The sequence below is a fragment of the Centruroides sculpturatus genome, unplaced genomic scaffold, assembly GCF_000671375.1.
Source record: "Centruroides sculpturatus isolate CEXI.00-Female unplaced genomic scaffold, Cexi_2.0 scaffold623, whole genome shotgun sequence".
NCBI classification, from domain to species: domain Eukaryota; kingdom Metazoa; phylum Arthropoda; class Arachnida; order Scorpiones; family Buthidae; genus Centruroides; species Centruroides sculpturatus.
Window position 1 is genome coordinate 405,872 of NW_019384836.1, and position 18,260 is coordinate 424,131.

Below are 18,260 nucleotides of genomic sequence, written 5' to 3' on the forward strand. Positions count from 1 at the left end.
TATGGAGGCACTTCAATCTAAATGAATGAGTTAACATATTCAGATCAGTTTGGACAGAATTTTCACTTCAAATTTTGAAGTAGCCATATTTCAATCTAACATGTAAATCTCTATATCTCCAGTAGGGACAAATAGTATAGTTATGAATTAATGAGATTTCAAACTATCCGAGTTCAATAAGATGTAATGTTACAATGTAATGTATTCTATTAAACCATTTTTTGACATAAAGTGCAATTAATTTTTTTATTTAAAATTTAATTTATCCATAGAGAATTCAGAAAGTGAACAAGCTGTAAATTTATAAATGGCATTATGATAATTTGTGTCAACAAGTATAAAAGTAATAATGTATTTTTAGATTATGTAAGATCAAAAATTATTTGTGTATCCAAAATTTTACCAATTACATCAAAGCATGTTAAATTAACACACATTTTATTATATTTTACATTGCTAAATATATTTAAATCCTTCAGGTAATATTTTCTTGTAGTTTTTATTTTAGTGACTAAATCATTTCTAGGTTTTATTACTTGGAAGCATAGTATTTATCCTTTATAGATGATAATGATAATGCATTCTATAAATTTGTATTGAATAATATTAAAGCATATCAGTATACAATCAAATAATAAATATAAGAAAATATAGCCTGTTGTTCATATCAATGATAGGATAAGAATATTATATAATAATTACAAATTTTTTTATTTAAATTTTTTTAGGGACTTTCACTCTCACCAGCTAATATTGGTATTGGATTAAATTCCAGTAACAGCTTAGGAGAATTGTTTGATCGTAGAGAACATGATGGACTTATAGAAATTGGAAGTCGTGCGCCTATTGTCCGGAGTCCAATACATAGCCCAGAACATCGGTTTGGTGGTAAATTTTATAGTAATTTATCATGTAAGCTTTGTTTTCTTTTAATTTACATCTTTTCAATTTAAAAATATCCAAAAACTTTCATGCATATAAAAGAAGAGTTATTGTAAATTTGTTAAATCAAAAATGTAATTTAGAAATGTCTAATGAATTAATTTTTAAATTGAAATGGATGATTTTGTTTAATGTGTTAGTATCTTATAGTTGGAGACTAACATATTAAAATTGAATAAATTTAAAACAGAATTTAAAAATGATATATTTCTCTGTTTCAGTGGAAATTTAATTTTCACTGAAACAGAGGAATATATCACTTTTACAAATTTTTTATATTATAATGCAGGTTGTTCAAACATAATGTTTATTTGAAAAGAGTAGGTTTGGTGATTCTGGCAAAGAATTTCAAATATTATACCTTAAATCCAGTGGTACACCCAGGGGATGGGCCAAGGGGCCCTGACACTCCGAAAGTAAAAGGAAAAGAACAGTAGTAAATTTTTCAAAAATATTTTCCTAATTAAAATTCATTATTTATTTATTTATATCATATGTCATATTTCTATATTACTTATGAATTAGCGGCCACATAAGATGGGAATTTTATTGAATTTGCATTAAAAATTTTTTATCTGTTCAATCAACATTTCCAAAGATTAATAAATCTTGAGTGCACTACTTAAGTTCATAATAAATAAATCTTCAAGAATTTAAATGTTTCTTGTGACATGTAACAGGACATAGTTTACATGGAGTGGACTTAAAACAGTAACTAAACTTTTCATTTGATCATCCTGCATTTGTAGCAGTAAGTATGTAACTTAGCTAAAGTAGTGATTTGGAATAGTAACTATTCTGTTTGTAGGAATTTCTCGTAAGAATCTGAAGTAATGAATACTTTTCAAAAATATTTATTACTTGTTATTTTTTGGAATTAATTAATATAAATTTATGTTGATTATCATTTATCATTGTATATATTCTAAAATTTAACAATTCAAAAAATATATTAGGGGCAGTCAAATGAAAACGACACAGATGGGAAAAAAGTAAGTAAACTGTTTATTATTTCAAAAGTAATTGCCATAACTGTTAATACATTTATCCCACTGTGAGACAAGACAGTCAATGCCTTCATAGAAAAATGTTTGCAGTTGCCTATGGAACCATGATTGTACCCAGGCGTGCACCTTTTCGTCCAAAGCAAATTGACGGCCACAAATGTCTTTCTTTGGGGCTCCAAAAATATGGAAATCGCTTGGGGAGAAATTGGGACTGTATGGAGGATGTGTAAGGATCACAAATGTCTTTCTTCGGAAAGACATTTGTGGCCGTCAATTTGCTTTGGACGAAAAGGTGCACGCCTGGGTACAATCATGGTTCCATAGGCAACTGTAGTCAAAACAATCTTGGTAACATGTGGGTGGGCATTATCCTGCAACAGAATGATGCTGTCTGTCAACATTCCTGGGTGTTTGGATTTGATGGCACGCTTCAATTTTTGCAAAGTTTCTATGTACCAGTGTGTGTTAATTGTAGTGCCATGTTCCAGAAAGTCAACGAGCAGCGGACCTCCATAGTGATGGTGGACGCACACACGACTTGCCAACCTCACTTCGAGCACGTCTAACAGACAAATGGCACAGCATTTGAACGTTCATGCTGTTCCTTCCTGATTCTCAATAGAGGACACTTCTATATACACACTTGCATTACCAACTTCCGTGCCACACTTGTTATATAGTCTGTCTCGTTTTCATTTGACTGCCCCTAATACATGGTTCCTAGGCACCTGGAAAGTCAGGGATTTTTGTTAGCATTTCAGAAAAGTCGAGAAATTTGTCGAAAATTCAGAGAATTTGCCTCCTTGGCTGCCATGTTGATTTTGTTTGCTGCTGATATGGTTAACCAAGTGTATACAGCAATAAGTAATGTGGTACAAGGTGACCAATACAGTGAAATGGGATTATGCTACATAATGATGCGCAACTTTGTTGTTTGATTCACACTAAACTGCAAGGCCATGAAGAGCAGTATTGGACATTTATAAAAAAAAAAACACCTGTAATGAAGAAAAAATATGCATAGGAATTTTTTGACTTTAGAACAAATCTTCATAAAACTCAAAATTTTAGTTAAGAACAAGCTTCAAGTAACAAACACCAAAAAATGCTTTAAAATGGAAAATTCCAGATTTGTCAATAGAATTCTTGTGTTATTAAAACTATTTTCCCACCGTGGCCATTTGTCTAACTTCTAAAGTGCCTATTTGTGCTATTTAAAAATTAAAATTATCATGAGAATGGAGGCCTAACCACATAACTCTATTCAAATTACTTCATATATCTAATTAAGTTCAGGAATCTGTGGTGCTGCACTACTTTTAATGCAGGTCCTATTGTAGGGAACCATAAACAAACATCAGTAAATGATCTCTGTATCCATTTAAACCAAATTTTTAATCTCCATTTTGCACCTTTTTCCCTCCTTTTCACCATTTTCCTCAATTAGCATCATTTTCTGTCTTTTCCAAGCTTTTGCACAAAATTATAAATGAAATTCATTAATTAGGTTTCTGTTACTTGTTTTTTGTAGACTTTTTAAAGATTAAAGCCATTAGCTTTTAATTCTTTTGAAATTCTTTAAGTTTGATTCCAGTATTGACAGTTAAATAATTTGATTTTCCCACCCATTTAATGTTCAGAAATTAAATTATGTTTTCAATTGGCAGATAAATTTTAACTGAAAACAGTTTAAGTTTGAATTCAAAAATTACTCCATTCCAAAATTTTAAACTTCTTGCTTTTTTAACAAAGTTTTGTGCCTTTTTATCATATTGTAAGTATATATATACTGTATTGGCCCAGATATGATGGAAGTAAGGTAACTTGTCAGCCCATTTGCTTTTTTTAGGTTGGCAATTCTGGTGTTGAGACAATTAAGTAATAGTTTTTCCCATAGAAGAAAACAGTCATTGGGATATAAAGTTTCAATTCCAACGCTTTTCACATGTCACATGAAAAAAGTGTTGGAATTGGTTAAACAGTGATTTCAGTCTTAAATCTGAATATAAATAAATATCAGCTGATTGTCCAAGTGGTCATTTGGGAGAAGTATATGTGGATCTTCATGTTGAAAGCAGTGATTAACAAGGAAGTTATTTAATGTGCAAACTACTGTCAGTCACTGTTGAACTTGCTGTCTCTCAGGACTAGAGCTGCCAGATTCACATGTTTCATGTCAGTTAGCTATTTTAGCTGTGAATTGCACCTTATTTCTTGGGGTTGTAGATTGTGCATTTTTGGTCTGATTTTCATCTTGTTTACATTTTAAACTTAATTTCAAATCATAACTTAAATACCTGCATCTGCAGCCCAATTTGGCAACACTGGTTTTCAACACAAGATGTCACTGTCTAGTAATTGATTTTTCTTGTAAAAATTTGGAGGTACTGGAAATGTTGGATAATAAATGGAGAGGGATATTCAAGTTTGTTAGCAAGTCATATAAGGAGGGGGATCCAAAACTTTCCCTAAAAATGCATTATGTAATTTAGGGACAGCCCATAAGTTCTTCTCATTCTTTGATTTTTGCAAAAGTTTTGAGAAAATCAAAGAATTTGTTCTGCATGTAGAAGATTGATTCTTCTGCAGTTGATCAAATTAAGAACTTACTTTTGGATACTAGTGTTAAGGAAGAGTTGTCTATTGTATACTTATACAAATTTGTTGTTGATTCAATCATGAAAATTAGAAAGGAAGCATCTTCAAAAAGAAAAGCAGTGGGAACTGTTTTCTTCAGTAAAAGATAAGTTAGATGGCTTTGCCAAGCAGAAACTTAAGAAGTCTTGCTAGAATCCAGACATAAAGAAGATTGTGGAATGCAACAATTTAGAATTTCAAGTCAAACCAACTATTTGTCACTATCATCTGTGAATGTTGATCTTTTTCTGCAAAGATATCCTTTCATGTAAATGCAGAAAATTTAATTTGAAAATTTGGGAATGATTACCATTATCAAAGTTAATTCATTTTTTTTTTTTGACAAGTGATTGTGATTCAAGCAACAATATGTAAGTATAGTATAAAAAAGAATGATCTGTGAAAAATATACCCTGCAATTTAAATAAAAATTTTTACTCAAGATATATAAATAAATATATTATATTATGAATGAGTTCCTTTTTAATTTTGATTGTTGATACTACAACCTTCCTTTTAAGATTCTATAGTTAATAAGTAAAAGTTATATTGAGTTGAACAGAAAGTTTTTGCCTATTTTTAACAGCTGTTGTTACTTAACAAGTTGTGTGATTTAATTGTAAGTCCTGAAATTTAACACATTATTGCTAATTAGAGATTGTATTCTTTGTTTAGAAGCTTATTTTAAACTTTTTACTTCATATTTTGTTTGAATAAAATCCAGTTGAAATGTCTTCAGAAAAAAAAGCATATCAGGCATGCTACTCTTTATGAATTTCAGAAAGGATACAATGCCATACAAATAGTAAATAAGGTTTGTAATGTGTGGGAGAAGATGCTCCTAAGCTTTTAATATGCAAATGTGGTTTATAAAGTTCTGTTCGGGAAATTTTGAACTAACGGATAAACAATATATGGTCCATGCACCTGAGATATTTATTTCATTTTTGAAATTGATGCAAACTTCCTTTGTTTTCCAGCTTTGAAAATTTCAAGAGCTTCTAGAACCTTCATATGGTCAGGATGTTGGGAGCTTCTGATGAGGGTGTATTATTATAGGTTAGCTAATATCAGAAGCTCCCAACATCCTGTGCTAAATTTATTTTAGTAATTGTTTATTAAAACAATTTCAAGTTTTTGTTTTTTTCATTGAAAAAAAAACAAATATTAAATACTAAATCCTAATAAGTGTTGGAATTTGTCAATAAACATGTTAGCTAGGTTGGGTGGTAACACTAATCTGGATGATCTCTGCATGTTGATTCCTGGGGTTCCCATTCATAGGATTTTAATGGAAAAATTGCAATATCGAAAGGTGTGCACAAGATGGATCTTGCAACATGTCATTAAGCAACTTAGTTTGTATGATTGTCTTGTTTTTTTGATATTTTGCTTTGTTTGTAAGTGTCCTGATTTTACTTCTATTTCTATCATGCAACTTGATCAATATTTAAGTATTTGTTGATGAGGTTGTGTGATGAAAATAGAAATAAAATCAGGACATTGTCTAACACTTCAGGAAGAAATAATCACAAGTTTGAATCTGTTTGTTAGGACTTTGAACCTTTCTTCAGACTCCAAATAGCTCCAACTTCAGAAAAAAATAGTTTAAAATTTAAAACATTTAAAACTTTGTATTATATGTTGTTCTGTTAAAAAAAAAAAGTATAACTATAGGATGTCAGTTAACTGAGTTACTTTCCAATCTGCATGGGGAAAGTATGGCAATAGGTAAAATTTTTACCCCTTTATTTTTTGCATTTCTTGACATTTTGACACTCCATGAGCCCAAAAATGTAAAAAAACCTTACAAAATTGTGTTTCAGCATCTATTTTGCATTGTATCTCAGGGCTGGATGAACTAAACATTTTGAAACTTAACAGGATTATTTTTATATATGAGGCATTGATACTATTAAATTTTGGTTGTTAAAGGATGAGGGGTAGAGGGGGTCAAACCTAACAAAAATTTTACTAATTTGCATTTACAGTTTTTTTTAAACTTGCCCTTAAACAATATGCAAACCACCTTTTTACTTTCCAGCACACATTTAATATTGGACAAATGTTTTCAAGTTGCTTTACAGATCAACTTTAGGTCAACCNATAGTATAAATAAAAATATAATAGGGCCACCAAATGCAACTTCTACCGGTTGTCCTCGTGATGGAAGGCTCACTTTTCATCCAATTAAAGAATTGCCAATGTTAAAAGAATGGTATCAGTCAAATAGGAGCCCTTCTCATGCAACTCTTCAGATGTATGTCGACATTCTCAACCAGGGTACTGTACGTCAACAAGAAAGGTATATTTTGTAAACATTGATTGAATTTTAATAATTATATTTTTAGTTTGATGTCAAATTATTTTCAGGCCAAAAGTTACAACGTCTAGTTTAAAAAACTGGTGGAAAAATGAAAGGCAACGAGAAAGAAAATCTGTAAACGGTGGTTTATTAGAAAAAAAGAAGAGGAGGAGAAGTAAAAAACAAAACGGTGAATTGAACAAATGTAAAGAAGAAACAAATGGAGAAAAATGATCTGTAAAGGTTATTTTTATTATAGGCTTAATCTATTGAAATTAATATCCCTGTCTAAAATAAAATTCAGATATAGCTCCAAATAATGAATATAGTTTTTCTTCTAGAAGTCATAATGAAAGCTTATTTTTTAAATATTTTTAAATGACAAATAATCAAGATCATACTCACAAGAAATAACTGAACTGTCTATTTGAAATTTAAATAATCTCTCTCTCTCAAAAAGGAAAAAAAAAAACTCTGCACTAATTTCAAATAACTTAGTATCTAAAAGTTTTTAAATTTGGAAAACAGAATATAGCATTCAATAAGAAGTGGGTATTAAAATTTTAAGATTTCAGATTTTTTAAGAGAATGCATAAAAAGAAATATTCTTGATAAGCAGACATTTAGTTGCTCTTGAGAATATGATTTTCTAACAATGATAGTTTTCTTCTTAAATGTTTAAAAAATAAATTTTTATTCTGACTTCCAGAAGAAATCTGGTATTGACTTCATCCATTTTTAATACTAAGTTTTTTTTATTAACTGCACACACTTATATTAACTAAACTGTATTTTTTTATATTTGATATAAAATAAAAAGTAGTGAAATATATCATAAATGCAATAACAATCATTAAAATATTCAAATTAATAATGCATTTTTAATTCCATTCATATTTAAAATTCATTGTCATTGAAAAATTTGAATGGGCTCATTCTTTTTAAAATAGTTAACATTTTTCCTGATTTTTGTGTACAAAAACTTAGAGAATTATACTTTTATCAATAAATGCTTAAATGCTTTTAACACTTTTATGAAAGTACTCTAGCAGAGATTATATTTTCCCCTGGCAGAGAGATGCTTGAAACTTTTTATTCCAAATCAAACATCTATTCAGTTTCATGTCTAGAATAGCTTGCTATGTAATTTTAATGCAATAAATCAAAGTTTGGAATGTTTATCATTTGATTTAAATTTCAGAATAGTTGGTTGTAAAATTCAGTTTTATAATAATTGAAACTTTTATGCTTTTTAATTCATGCTTTCATTTATTTTACAATCTATTCTTGGTAATTATTGTAACAAAAAACAAAAATTTGATAATTAAAACAATTGATTGGATGAAAGAAAAAAATTATATAAAATGCTTTTATGTAATCTTCTGCATGATTTTTGCTAACACATTAAATATATTATTACTAATTAAATTGACCTACAGCATTAAAGCAGGAAGTTATTGTTATAATCATGCCATTTTTATTTATTTTCTGAAATTTTTTGCTTTCTCTTTAAATTCATAATAGGTATACTATAAATGTTGGAATGGCAGTTTCCTAATACAGTGAGATATTTCAGATTATAATTATTTGTTTAATTACAGTTAAATAAACCAAAAATATCAATAGTCTTCAATATAAAATATATAAACCAGAACTTAATTTTTCAGTAACATATTTTTCAGTTGTTTGATGTGAAAATTTTGTCTTAGAATAACAGTTTAAACTGTATATGCATTTTAATAATAAAAAATTATAATGCTTAAGATTTTTATATCTTAAACCTTGTTGAGATTACCATCTTTCTACAGAAAATTTTAACATTTCCTCAGCAAAAATCTAGAACATTGTCTCCAATGAGATGCCACTGTTCTGGTGAGTAACTTTAAGAGAGAAATTATTAATTTCAATATTGGAAAAGCATACTAAAATCTGAAAATTAAAACAAAAAAATTATTTCTAGACTTAGTTTTATGAATTGAACAAAATGGAATTATATGGATATGGAAAATAATCCAAAATAAATAATAAATATAATGAATGCTACATATTAGTGATGTAACGAATATTTGGTTACTATTCGGTATTCGGCTGAATACCGAATATTTAATCACTATTCGGCCGAATACCTAAAAACAGGAGTAAGAAATAACAAAAATCATTTTGGTATTTAGATTTAATGTTATCGGGTTAGTGCTGTTTGTTTATATTTATTTATAACTTATAACATGCACAAAATAAAAAAAAACATAATATTAGTCACTTGTATTCACAATTTATAATTACAAAGATTAGCACACGTACACACCTATTCGTTCGAGAATCGTCACACATCTGAAGGTCTGACCCTGCCTATCCTTTTTTAAGCACTCGTCTTTGCTTTTCTCTTTCCTCTATTGCTCTAGTCCACGTATGCCTATGCATACATCATAATATGTCCTCACGATACTTTCAATTCATCACTTTTCCGTCGTAGATTTCCCATTTTACAATTACGTGACTCATAGCCTTGTGATAATGGAGAAAAGAGACAGATAGGACATTGGTATAAGTCACAGTTATGATTTCATAGATTTGAAACAGCTTGGTAGCCCAAATGACCTCAGGCTTTTGCCCGTGCATGCTAAGTGACTTTCATTACAAGCATTTAGCTTTCCAAAGTCTATGACAACAATTGTTTGTTTGGCATTCATGGCCGCGAATTTCATGCCAATAAGCTGCCTTGATTTGTTCAAGGCAGCTTATTGCGTTGCTAACATAATCGAGTTGTTCGATTATGTTATCAACTCAATTTCATATTTATTTTCACATTTTCACTTTGCGGTCCTTCTCCCATTATTTACATGTGTAGATCATTTCATTGTTATCCACATTTGATATCATCACTTCTCACATACTGCCATGACGCTCTTGTCTGAACTGTCAAGAATTAACACGATTTGGTGAAGCGTAATGACAGTGGGCCAATAGAGAGCAGGGTCCTTGCCATAATGCAGTTTGCGTGCCAATTTTCATACGTGTGTTAATCAAGCCGAATAGTTGGGCAAATATTCGGCTATTCGGCCACGCTCCTGGCCAAATATACTATTCGTTGCAACACTACTACATATACAAATTACAGTACAACAAAATATTTGTTTATTCCACATTAGGAATATTATACTATTGTATAAGATACTAAACTCAAGAAGTATCTGTCATCCTTGAATTTTTACTTGGTTAAATCTTGTTTACATTAAGAAAACATCTGATTTATTGGCATTACTCCATATAAATATCCTTGCATATAAAACTTCATTTCACATTTTTAATGCAATTTTTGTTGTCTTAGCATGCTTTAATTCATGCTGAGATGGTACATATGTTAATTATAGATATGAACTATTTTTTATAGGTTATGTATTATATACATTTTATAACTGCATTATCTATTATTATTAAATATATATTAAAATTATTTGATAGTGTTGTTAGCGGAATTATTGTTCAATATTTACTTAGATTATTTCTCTTCATAAATTATATTGCTAATTAATAAATTTTTAAAATTGTTTAATCCAGGCATGGCCAAACTCTTATATATGGACCATATTCTGAATATGGAAGGAAATTTCACTTTCAAATCATTTATGATCATTTGCATCTCTCAAAAGTAGAAAGAAAAACTCTAAATAACTGTATAAATTAATCTACAATAATTAATAGTATGCTCAACTTTATCAGCATGATACATAACAATTTTCAAGTGTAGATTTAGATGTCTTAGGAATAGAAATATTGCTATTTAAGCAATGTTTTACTCCACTTGAGCATTCCTCATGCTTTACTTTGAGGTTTTAGACACAATTTAAACCTTTATAGAAGTTTTAAATGGAACAGTCAGAATCTATCAAAATTGGATGCAGATTACAGAAAACTAGTGGATCAGGTTTGGCCATGTCTGGTGTAATCATTATGATGTCAATATTTCAATCAATACATTTTTATAATATATTGTTATAGTAGATGGTATTATTAGGTTGTGTATAAAATGTATTTTTAACAGATATAATTTCTTTTCTCATAGATGAATTGAATGATATTGAATTGAACATTAAAGTTAATATATGCAGAGAATTATGATCCAAACTTAATTTAATACTGCATAAATTATTTAAATTGCTGAAAGAAGAAATTATTTTAATGTTTTGTTTGTATAACTAAAATTTATATGAATTATAAAAAAAGCAAACTATTTAAAACTTACATTAGGCCCTCAATTTAATATCTAGACTAATTAGAGAAAGGGGATGTCTGCTATTGCTGAAAGTCCATTAAATTGAATATATTTTAAAAACATATATTAATAACAATATTTTAAGTGGTGTATTGTACAATGAGTAATTTATATACATCTGTTAAAGTTTGGTTCCTGTCATTAATTAAAATAAAAATACATTGTATGGATTTTGACATGTTAAATTTAACTAATAGTTTTCACTACAAATACTGACTCATTGATCCAATCTTTTAACATTCTCTATTTGGGAATAAAAAAAATTTTTCCATTAATTCTAGAGCCTAATGTAAATTGAAAAACATGGGAATAACCATTAAGAGCTTGCACTTGAAATCAAAAACACATATGTTACTTGATGTATGTGCCATTAATTAGAAATACTCAGACTTTAACTATTCAGCAAAATTTATTGTTGCCTAATGTTTTGATTGTCTTTAACAATCTTCCTCAGGTTTGATCAGCATAACAAATTAATTAGAAACTGCTTTATGTGGTAATTTTCTAAACTAATAAGTAGATTTTATGAAATACTTATTTGTTTTTTCTTTTCAAAGTATTTATTGTAAGCAGTTTCATTAAAGTTTACCTTTTTTTTCTGTTTTATTGTTTTATATCATTGTTTAGAAAGTGTATTGTATAAACCATCATATTTTAAAAGTTCTCTCTATTTAAATGGGAAGAAGCTTTTTAAAAACAGAAAATCTATTCACAATATACTTATTCTGTAGTTTCCATTTTCTGATAGTGTTTTATTCAAAAATGAATTATTTATGGTTTTTTTTTTCTTAAGAACAAATAACATAAGTGCTGACTTTTCTTTCTAAGTTAAAAAATTACACAAAAATATTGTAAAGTGTAATTCTCTTTAAAAAGAAAAGGCTGTGGAAAATATATGGCATCATATTCTCTTGTAATATCATAGGATTCAAGTAAAATTTCACATCTTATTCTAAATTACATTTGGTTCCTAACATGAAGTAAAGGAAAGAATCAAATGTAATTTAAAGAAGAGAATGTGAAATTTTACCTGGATCCTATAATGTAACAAGAGAATAACACTATGTAAATAAATGGCATATATTTTCTTTTTACAGAAGTATTTTTAGATAGTTCTGTAGCTTAGAAAAAATGATGCTGATGATTTTTCTACATATTTGTTCATAGAATATAAAAATATCATAATTTTTAAATTTGTCTTCATATCATCTCCCATGAAACTTGTGTTAAATTGTAATTAGCTTCTAATTTTAAAAAATATATAATATAATTATTTTTNTAAAGAATATGTGCATATGTACGCGAGAAATAAATGCAAACTAAAAAATTAAAGAAAATGTATAGTTTTATTAAAAATAAATATGGATACATGTTTCTACAACCCCTTGTAATAGGGAAGTAATTCCCAATAGACAATAAATGTTGATTGATAATTGAAAATAATCAGATTTCCTTTTTGATTGCCTCAACTCTCCTGCCAAGTGCTGAGAAAGTTGTGCAAAAGTTCTTGCCAATATTTTTTTCTTTAGAGCACTTAAGACTAGTTTATAATAGTTGTTGTGTTTATTATTTAAGTTGCTTCATTGGAAGTGACTGAATTTTGAGTGATATGTCATGCAGCTGTTCAAAAATGGTTTTAACTGTTCTTAAATGTGGACATTGATTAACTGACTTGTGATGCATCCTGTATATAGTGATGATTAAATTTTCATATCTGAATAAGATATTTATATTCTATTTCTTTTCAGAATCATATATACTATGTAATAATTTTGTTTTGTAATCTCTAATTCTTAATGTGACAAATCTTAAAAATTTATTTTATATTTTAAAACTATTTTCATAGCTTTGAATCACAGTAAATCAATTCCGGTGCATACGATTATAGAACAAGTTCAAGGTACACCTCATACAGATAACTCTGCAGGTCTTCAGCCCACGGTCGAGCTTGACAGTTATGCAATTGTGCCTACAACTATTCGTTTTAACGAACTTGTCAGGACAGCATTGTTGAGACTGGGTTATTCTGCTGCAGAAACTGTCAGTGCCAAAGGTAGTTTAAACATAAGAATTTCACTTTAAAAAATGTAAAGTTGTAAATAATTATTTTTAAATTTAGGAGCAATCCAAATAAAAAACTGGAAGCAGCTTTCTTTTGAACAAATTACTGATATGAATGATGTAACAGTAGGAGAAATACTTGGAGAATTATCAAATGTTGCTACATTATATATCAGATTATACAGGTTGGCAAACAGGTTAATTAAACATCACTTTTTTTTTTTTAGTTCATTAAGCATTTACAAGTTTATGTTGCTATAATTTAATTATTTATTTTAGCATGCCAGAAAATCCACAAGAATGGACAGATACGGCAGTTCGAAATGCAGTATTGGTATTGCTAAGAGAAATGTCCCAAAGTAAATTGGCTAGTTTGTGTCCACTGTCACAGGTAGAATTCTTTAAATTACTTTTTAATATTTAAATTATATTATTTTACAATAACTATTATTAATTTTTCAGCCACTTTTATCTAACATCATGAATAATAAATATAATGGAAAAATTGGAAAAGATAAATGTCAAGAATTTGGATCATGGTATTTAAATTATTGCAAGAAGGACAATGTTACCTGTTAGTAAATTTTTAATTACTTCTTAACTTATATATTTTTGAAATGCCTTTTAAATTCAAATTTAATACTTTTTAATAATTTATTATTGTTATTTTCTCTTGAACCTTTCTTCGTACCTTTTTATTATTAGTTAGATTTAAAAAGATTTTTCATAAAAATAGGATTTATGAATTATAATTAGTGAAATATTAAACAAATATTATTAGTTTAGATTTTGTACATTATTTTATCTCCAAATAAATCTTTTCTCTCTCATATGTCCATTTTCATCTAGTTTGAAATTAGTTTTCTTAATTCTTCTAAATGGAAAGAATATAAATGTCTATACATTTTTAAAAAGTTTCAATAAAATTTTGTGTGATTTTTTTTTTTTTTTTGTAGCAATTACAATAGTCATAACACTTTACATAGGTATATAACAAAAACATTCTGGAAAGACTTTTTGCTATATTTTAGATAATTTATATTTTTAAAAGCTATAATACAGTCTGTCTCTCCTTAAATTTATTTGAAGTACCAAAAAAGTGGCTTTGAGTTTAGTTTTATACTAATTTTATATCTGTCAACAGATAAGAAGAATTTAATTATCTTTTGAAGGATCTACAATTTCATCAGTAGTAAAAAGTTTGCCATTTTTCTCATCTGTTGCTTGAGAATTAATATAATGTCCTATATTTCCTAAATAGTTTATTATATATTGAACTAAGAAATAGAAATCCAAACTGTTTTTTTCATTTAGCCAAATCTTAAATTACAAGTAAGAAATTCTTTGACCTGTTTTATGTCTGTTTCAGCTTAGATAGAATACTTAAAATAGAACATAAATCTGTGTTCCATTCCAAGTATTCTATGTAAACTGAAGCTGGCCTAAAAATTTTCTTACTTGTAATTAAAGATTTAGCTATCTGAAAAGGAAGTTTAGATTTCTATTTCTTACAATACAGTGCCAAGATTTTATCAGTTTGAAAACTAATTGGAAGTCTGCTAATAAATCCAATAATCAATTTTTTTTTTATTAGGATTGAAAAGAAAACTTATAATAGAAGTAATTTTTTCCATATAGTCTAGTGAATGATTAGGAATGGGATATTTAGAAAAAATAATAATTATTGACTAGTCTGTTTTCAATTGATTTCTTTATAACCTTTGCCAAATTTGCAAAGTATCTTCACTTAAAGAAGCAGATGCCTTTGTTAAATTACTTTTTAATTCTTTCTAAAACATATTCCTGTTTTTTTACTTACACTTTTCATTCTGAATAAGAGAGTGAGAATATATATTCCATATAAGTTTATTTTTGTCCAGTTTGAAATTGATATTTAAACAAAAGCTGGATTAGTAGGACTTACTTTATTTTTTTTATTATTAGTTTTTAAGTATATTAACTGATTGAAAGCTGTAAGAATGGAAATTACATTAATTTTCCAATAAAAAGAATAATAAATCAGGAATCAGGTCCAGCATTTTGATCTAAATTGTTTTATTGGCAATCGACTTCATATTCTATGAAAAGTTCAATTTATAGTTTGTATATATATTCATTACTGTAATTTTGGTTCTTTTTGTTAAATACATTTTCATTTGGAATACATTAAAGATAAAGTATTTATCTTTAATATATTCCAAGCAAGCATATTTTGTATTACCAAACTTTTCTAGAATATATCTTTTGAATTTTAGCTTCCTGTATCAAATTTTGAGTTTATTATAAATGTTCAGAATCTTTTTGGGCATAATCTATAAAAATACATTGCACAGATCTTATAATCAATTAATCATTTGTGATTAGCATAATAATTTAGAGTAGTACAATAGAAAAATAAATAACTTTTTTAATTTTAGGATTGTATGTATATAAGAAACTCTGCAGTATTATATTATTTTATCAATTTTATTATTGCTTGAATATAATGTAAGCTTAGAAACAAAATTGTTTATACATTTCTTAAAATTGTATATTTCATAAAATCCTTCAAAAATATGAAATAAGAGTAAAAAAAGCTGATGATCCAAATGTTTCTGAAATAAGTCAAGCATATATGAACCCTTCTTAAATTGTGCCTTCTAATTATACAATATCTTAGATTAAAAATGCATCATAAGTTAGCAAAAATCATGTACATATGAGTTTTACAAATTTTATGTATATGATTGATTAATTACTAAAAGTATTATACATAATTTCCAATTATAAAATTTATTGAGTATTTTAAACAGAAGTATGAAATTCAAAATTAATTTTTGATTTGTTATTGATAAGCAATTTGAACTAAAACAAATTTTGATGAATGTTTATATCCCTTAGAATCCATGGATTATAAAATCACTGCTAAAGTACTTAAATTTAACAAACAAAATTTAAAAATTAATATGAACTTTTTATATGAAAATTTTTTAAATTCAATCTAAATCATTTTATTCATTTAAATAAATAATAATTTACAAATTAATTCAATTTAAATATAGAAATTATATTTAAAAATGTTAAAGTTGTTATAAAGAATATACTTATTGTAAAATAAGTATGGCTTTTATTATACATTCTTTTTTTGATTCAAAGATTTTTTTAATGGAAAGTTTTAGAAGATATTAACTATTTTTATATAACTATCACAAACCTAAAGAGCATCCGAATGAGATATTTTCACAAGAGATTCAGAGTTATTCCAAATAAGAAAAATAATTATTAAATATTTGAAAATAAGTGATATAGTATAAATAAAAATATAATAGGGCCACCAAATGCAACTTCTACCGGTTGTCCTCGTGATGGAAGGCTCACTTTTCATCCAATTAAAGAATTGCCAATGTTAAAAGAATGGTATCAGTCAAATAGGAGCCCTTCTCATGCAACTCTTCAGATGTATGTCGACATTCTCAACCAGGGTACTGTACGTCAACAAGAAAGGTATATTTTGTAAACATTGATTGAATTTTAATAATTATATTTTTAGTTTGATGTCAAATTATTTTCAGGCCAAAAGTTACAACGTCTAGTTTAAAAAACTGGTGGAAAAATGAAAGGCAACGAGAAAGAAAATCTGTAAACGGTGGTTTATTAGAAAAAAAGAAGAGGAGGAGAAGTAAAAAACAAAACGGTGAATTGAACAAATGTAAAGAAGAAACAAATGGAGAAAAATGATCTGTAAAGGTTATTTTTATTATAGGCTTAATCTATTGAAATTAATATCCCTGTCTAAAATAAAATTCAGATATAGCTCCAAATAATGAATATAGTTTTTCTTCTAGAAGTCATAATGAAAGCTTATTTTTTAAATATTTTTAAATGACAAATAATCAAGATCATACTCACAAGAAATAACTGAACTGTCTATTTGAAATTTAAATAATCTCTCTCTCTCAAAAAGGAAAAAAAAAACTCTGCACTAATTTCAAATAACTTAGTATCTAAAAGTTTTTAAATTTGGAAAACAGAATATAGCATTCAATAAGAAGTGGGTATTAAAATTTTAAGATTTCAGATTTTTTAAGAGAATGCATAAAAAGAAATATTCTTGATAAGCAGACATTTAGTTGCTCTTGAGAATATGATTTTCTAACAATGATAGTTTTCTTCTTAAATGTTTAAAAAATAAATTTTTATTCTGACTTCCAGAAGAAATCTGGTATTGACTTCATCCATTTTTAATACTAAGTTTTTTTTATTAACTGCACACACTTATATTAACTAAACTGTATTTTTTTATATTTGATATAAAATAAAAAGTAGTGAAATATATCATAAATGCAATAACAATCATTAAAATATTCAAATTAATAATGCATTTTTAATTCCATTCATATTTAAAATTCATTGTCATTGAAAAATTTGAATGGGCTCATTCTTTTTAAAATAGTTAACATTTTTCCTGATTTTTGTGTACAAAAACTTAGAGAATTATACTTTTATCAATAAATGCTTAAATGCTTTTAACACTTTTATGAAAGTACTCTAGCAGAGATTATATTTTCCCCTGGCAGAGAGATGCTTGAAATTTTTTATTCCAAATCAAACATCTATTCAGTTTCATGTCTAGAATAGCTTGCTATGTAATTTTAATGCAATAAATCAAAGTTTGGAATGTTTATCATTTGATTTAAATTTCAGAATAGTTGGTTGTAAAATTCAGTTTTATAATAATTGAAACTTTTATGCTTTTTAATTCATGCTTTCATTTATTTTACAATCTATTCTTGGTAATTATTGTAACAAAAAACAAAAATTTGATAATTAAAACAATTGATTGGATGAAAGAAAAAAATTATATAAAATGCTTTTATGTAATCTTCTGCATGATTTTTGCTAACACATTAAATATATTATTACTAATTAAATTGACCTACAGCATTAAAGCAGGAAGTTATTGTTATAATCATGCCATTTTTATTTATTTTCTGAAATTTTTTGCTTTCTCTTTAAATTCATAATAGGTATACTATAAATGTTGGAATGGCAGTTT

At 27.2% G+C, this 18,260-nt stretch overlaps 1 protein-coding gene across 4 annotated transcripts in view; it reads left to right on the plus strand.

The window, feature by feature from the left end:
- Positions 1-18,260, plus strand: part of LOC111630208 — a 39,826-nt gene that overhangs the window by 14,642 nt on the left and 6,924 nt on the right. The window contains exons 2-8 of one of the 4 annotated variants that reach the window (XM_023374273.1): positions 729-912; positions 13,011-13,217; positions 13,284-13,410; positions 13,505-13,616; positions 13,688-13,799; positions 16,534-16,708; positions 16,777-16,951. In XM_023374273.1, coding sequence (XP_023230041.1) covers positions 729-912; positions 13,011-13,217; positions 13,284-13,410; positions 13,505-13,616; positions 13,688-13,799; positions 16,534-16,708; positions 16,777-16,942 — 1,083 coding nt within the window. In that variant the 3' untranslated portion in view covers positions 16,943-16,951. Of the gene's footprint in view, positions 1-728; positions 913-13,010; positions 13,218-13,283; positions 13,423-13,504; positions 13,617-13,687; positions 13,800-16,533; positions 16,709-16,776; positions 16,952-18,260 lie in introns of all 4 variants that reach the window. The other 3 variants (XM_023374271.1, XM_023374272.1, XM_023374275.1) reach the window with 3 other exon arrangements.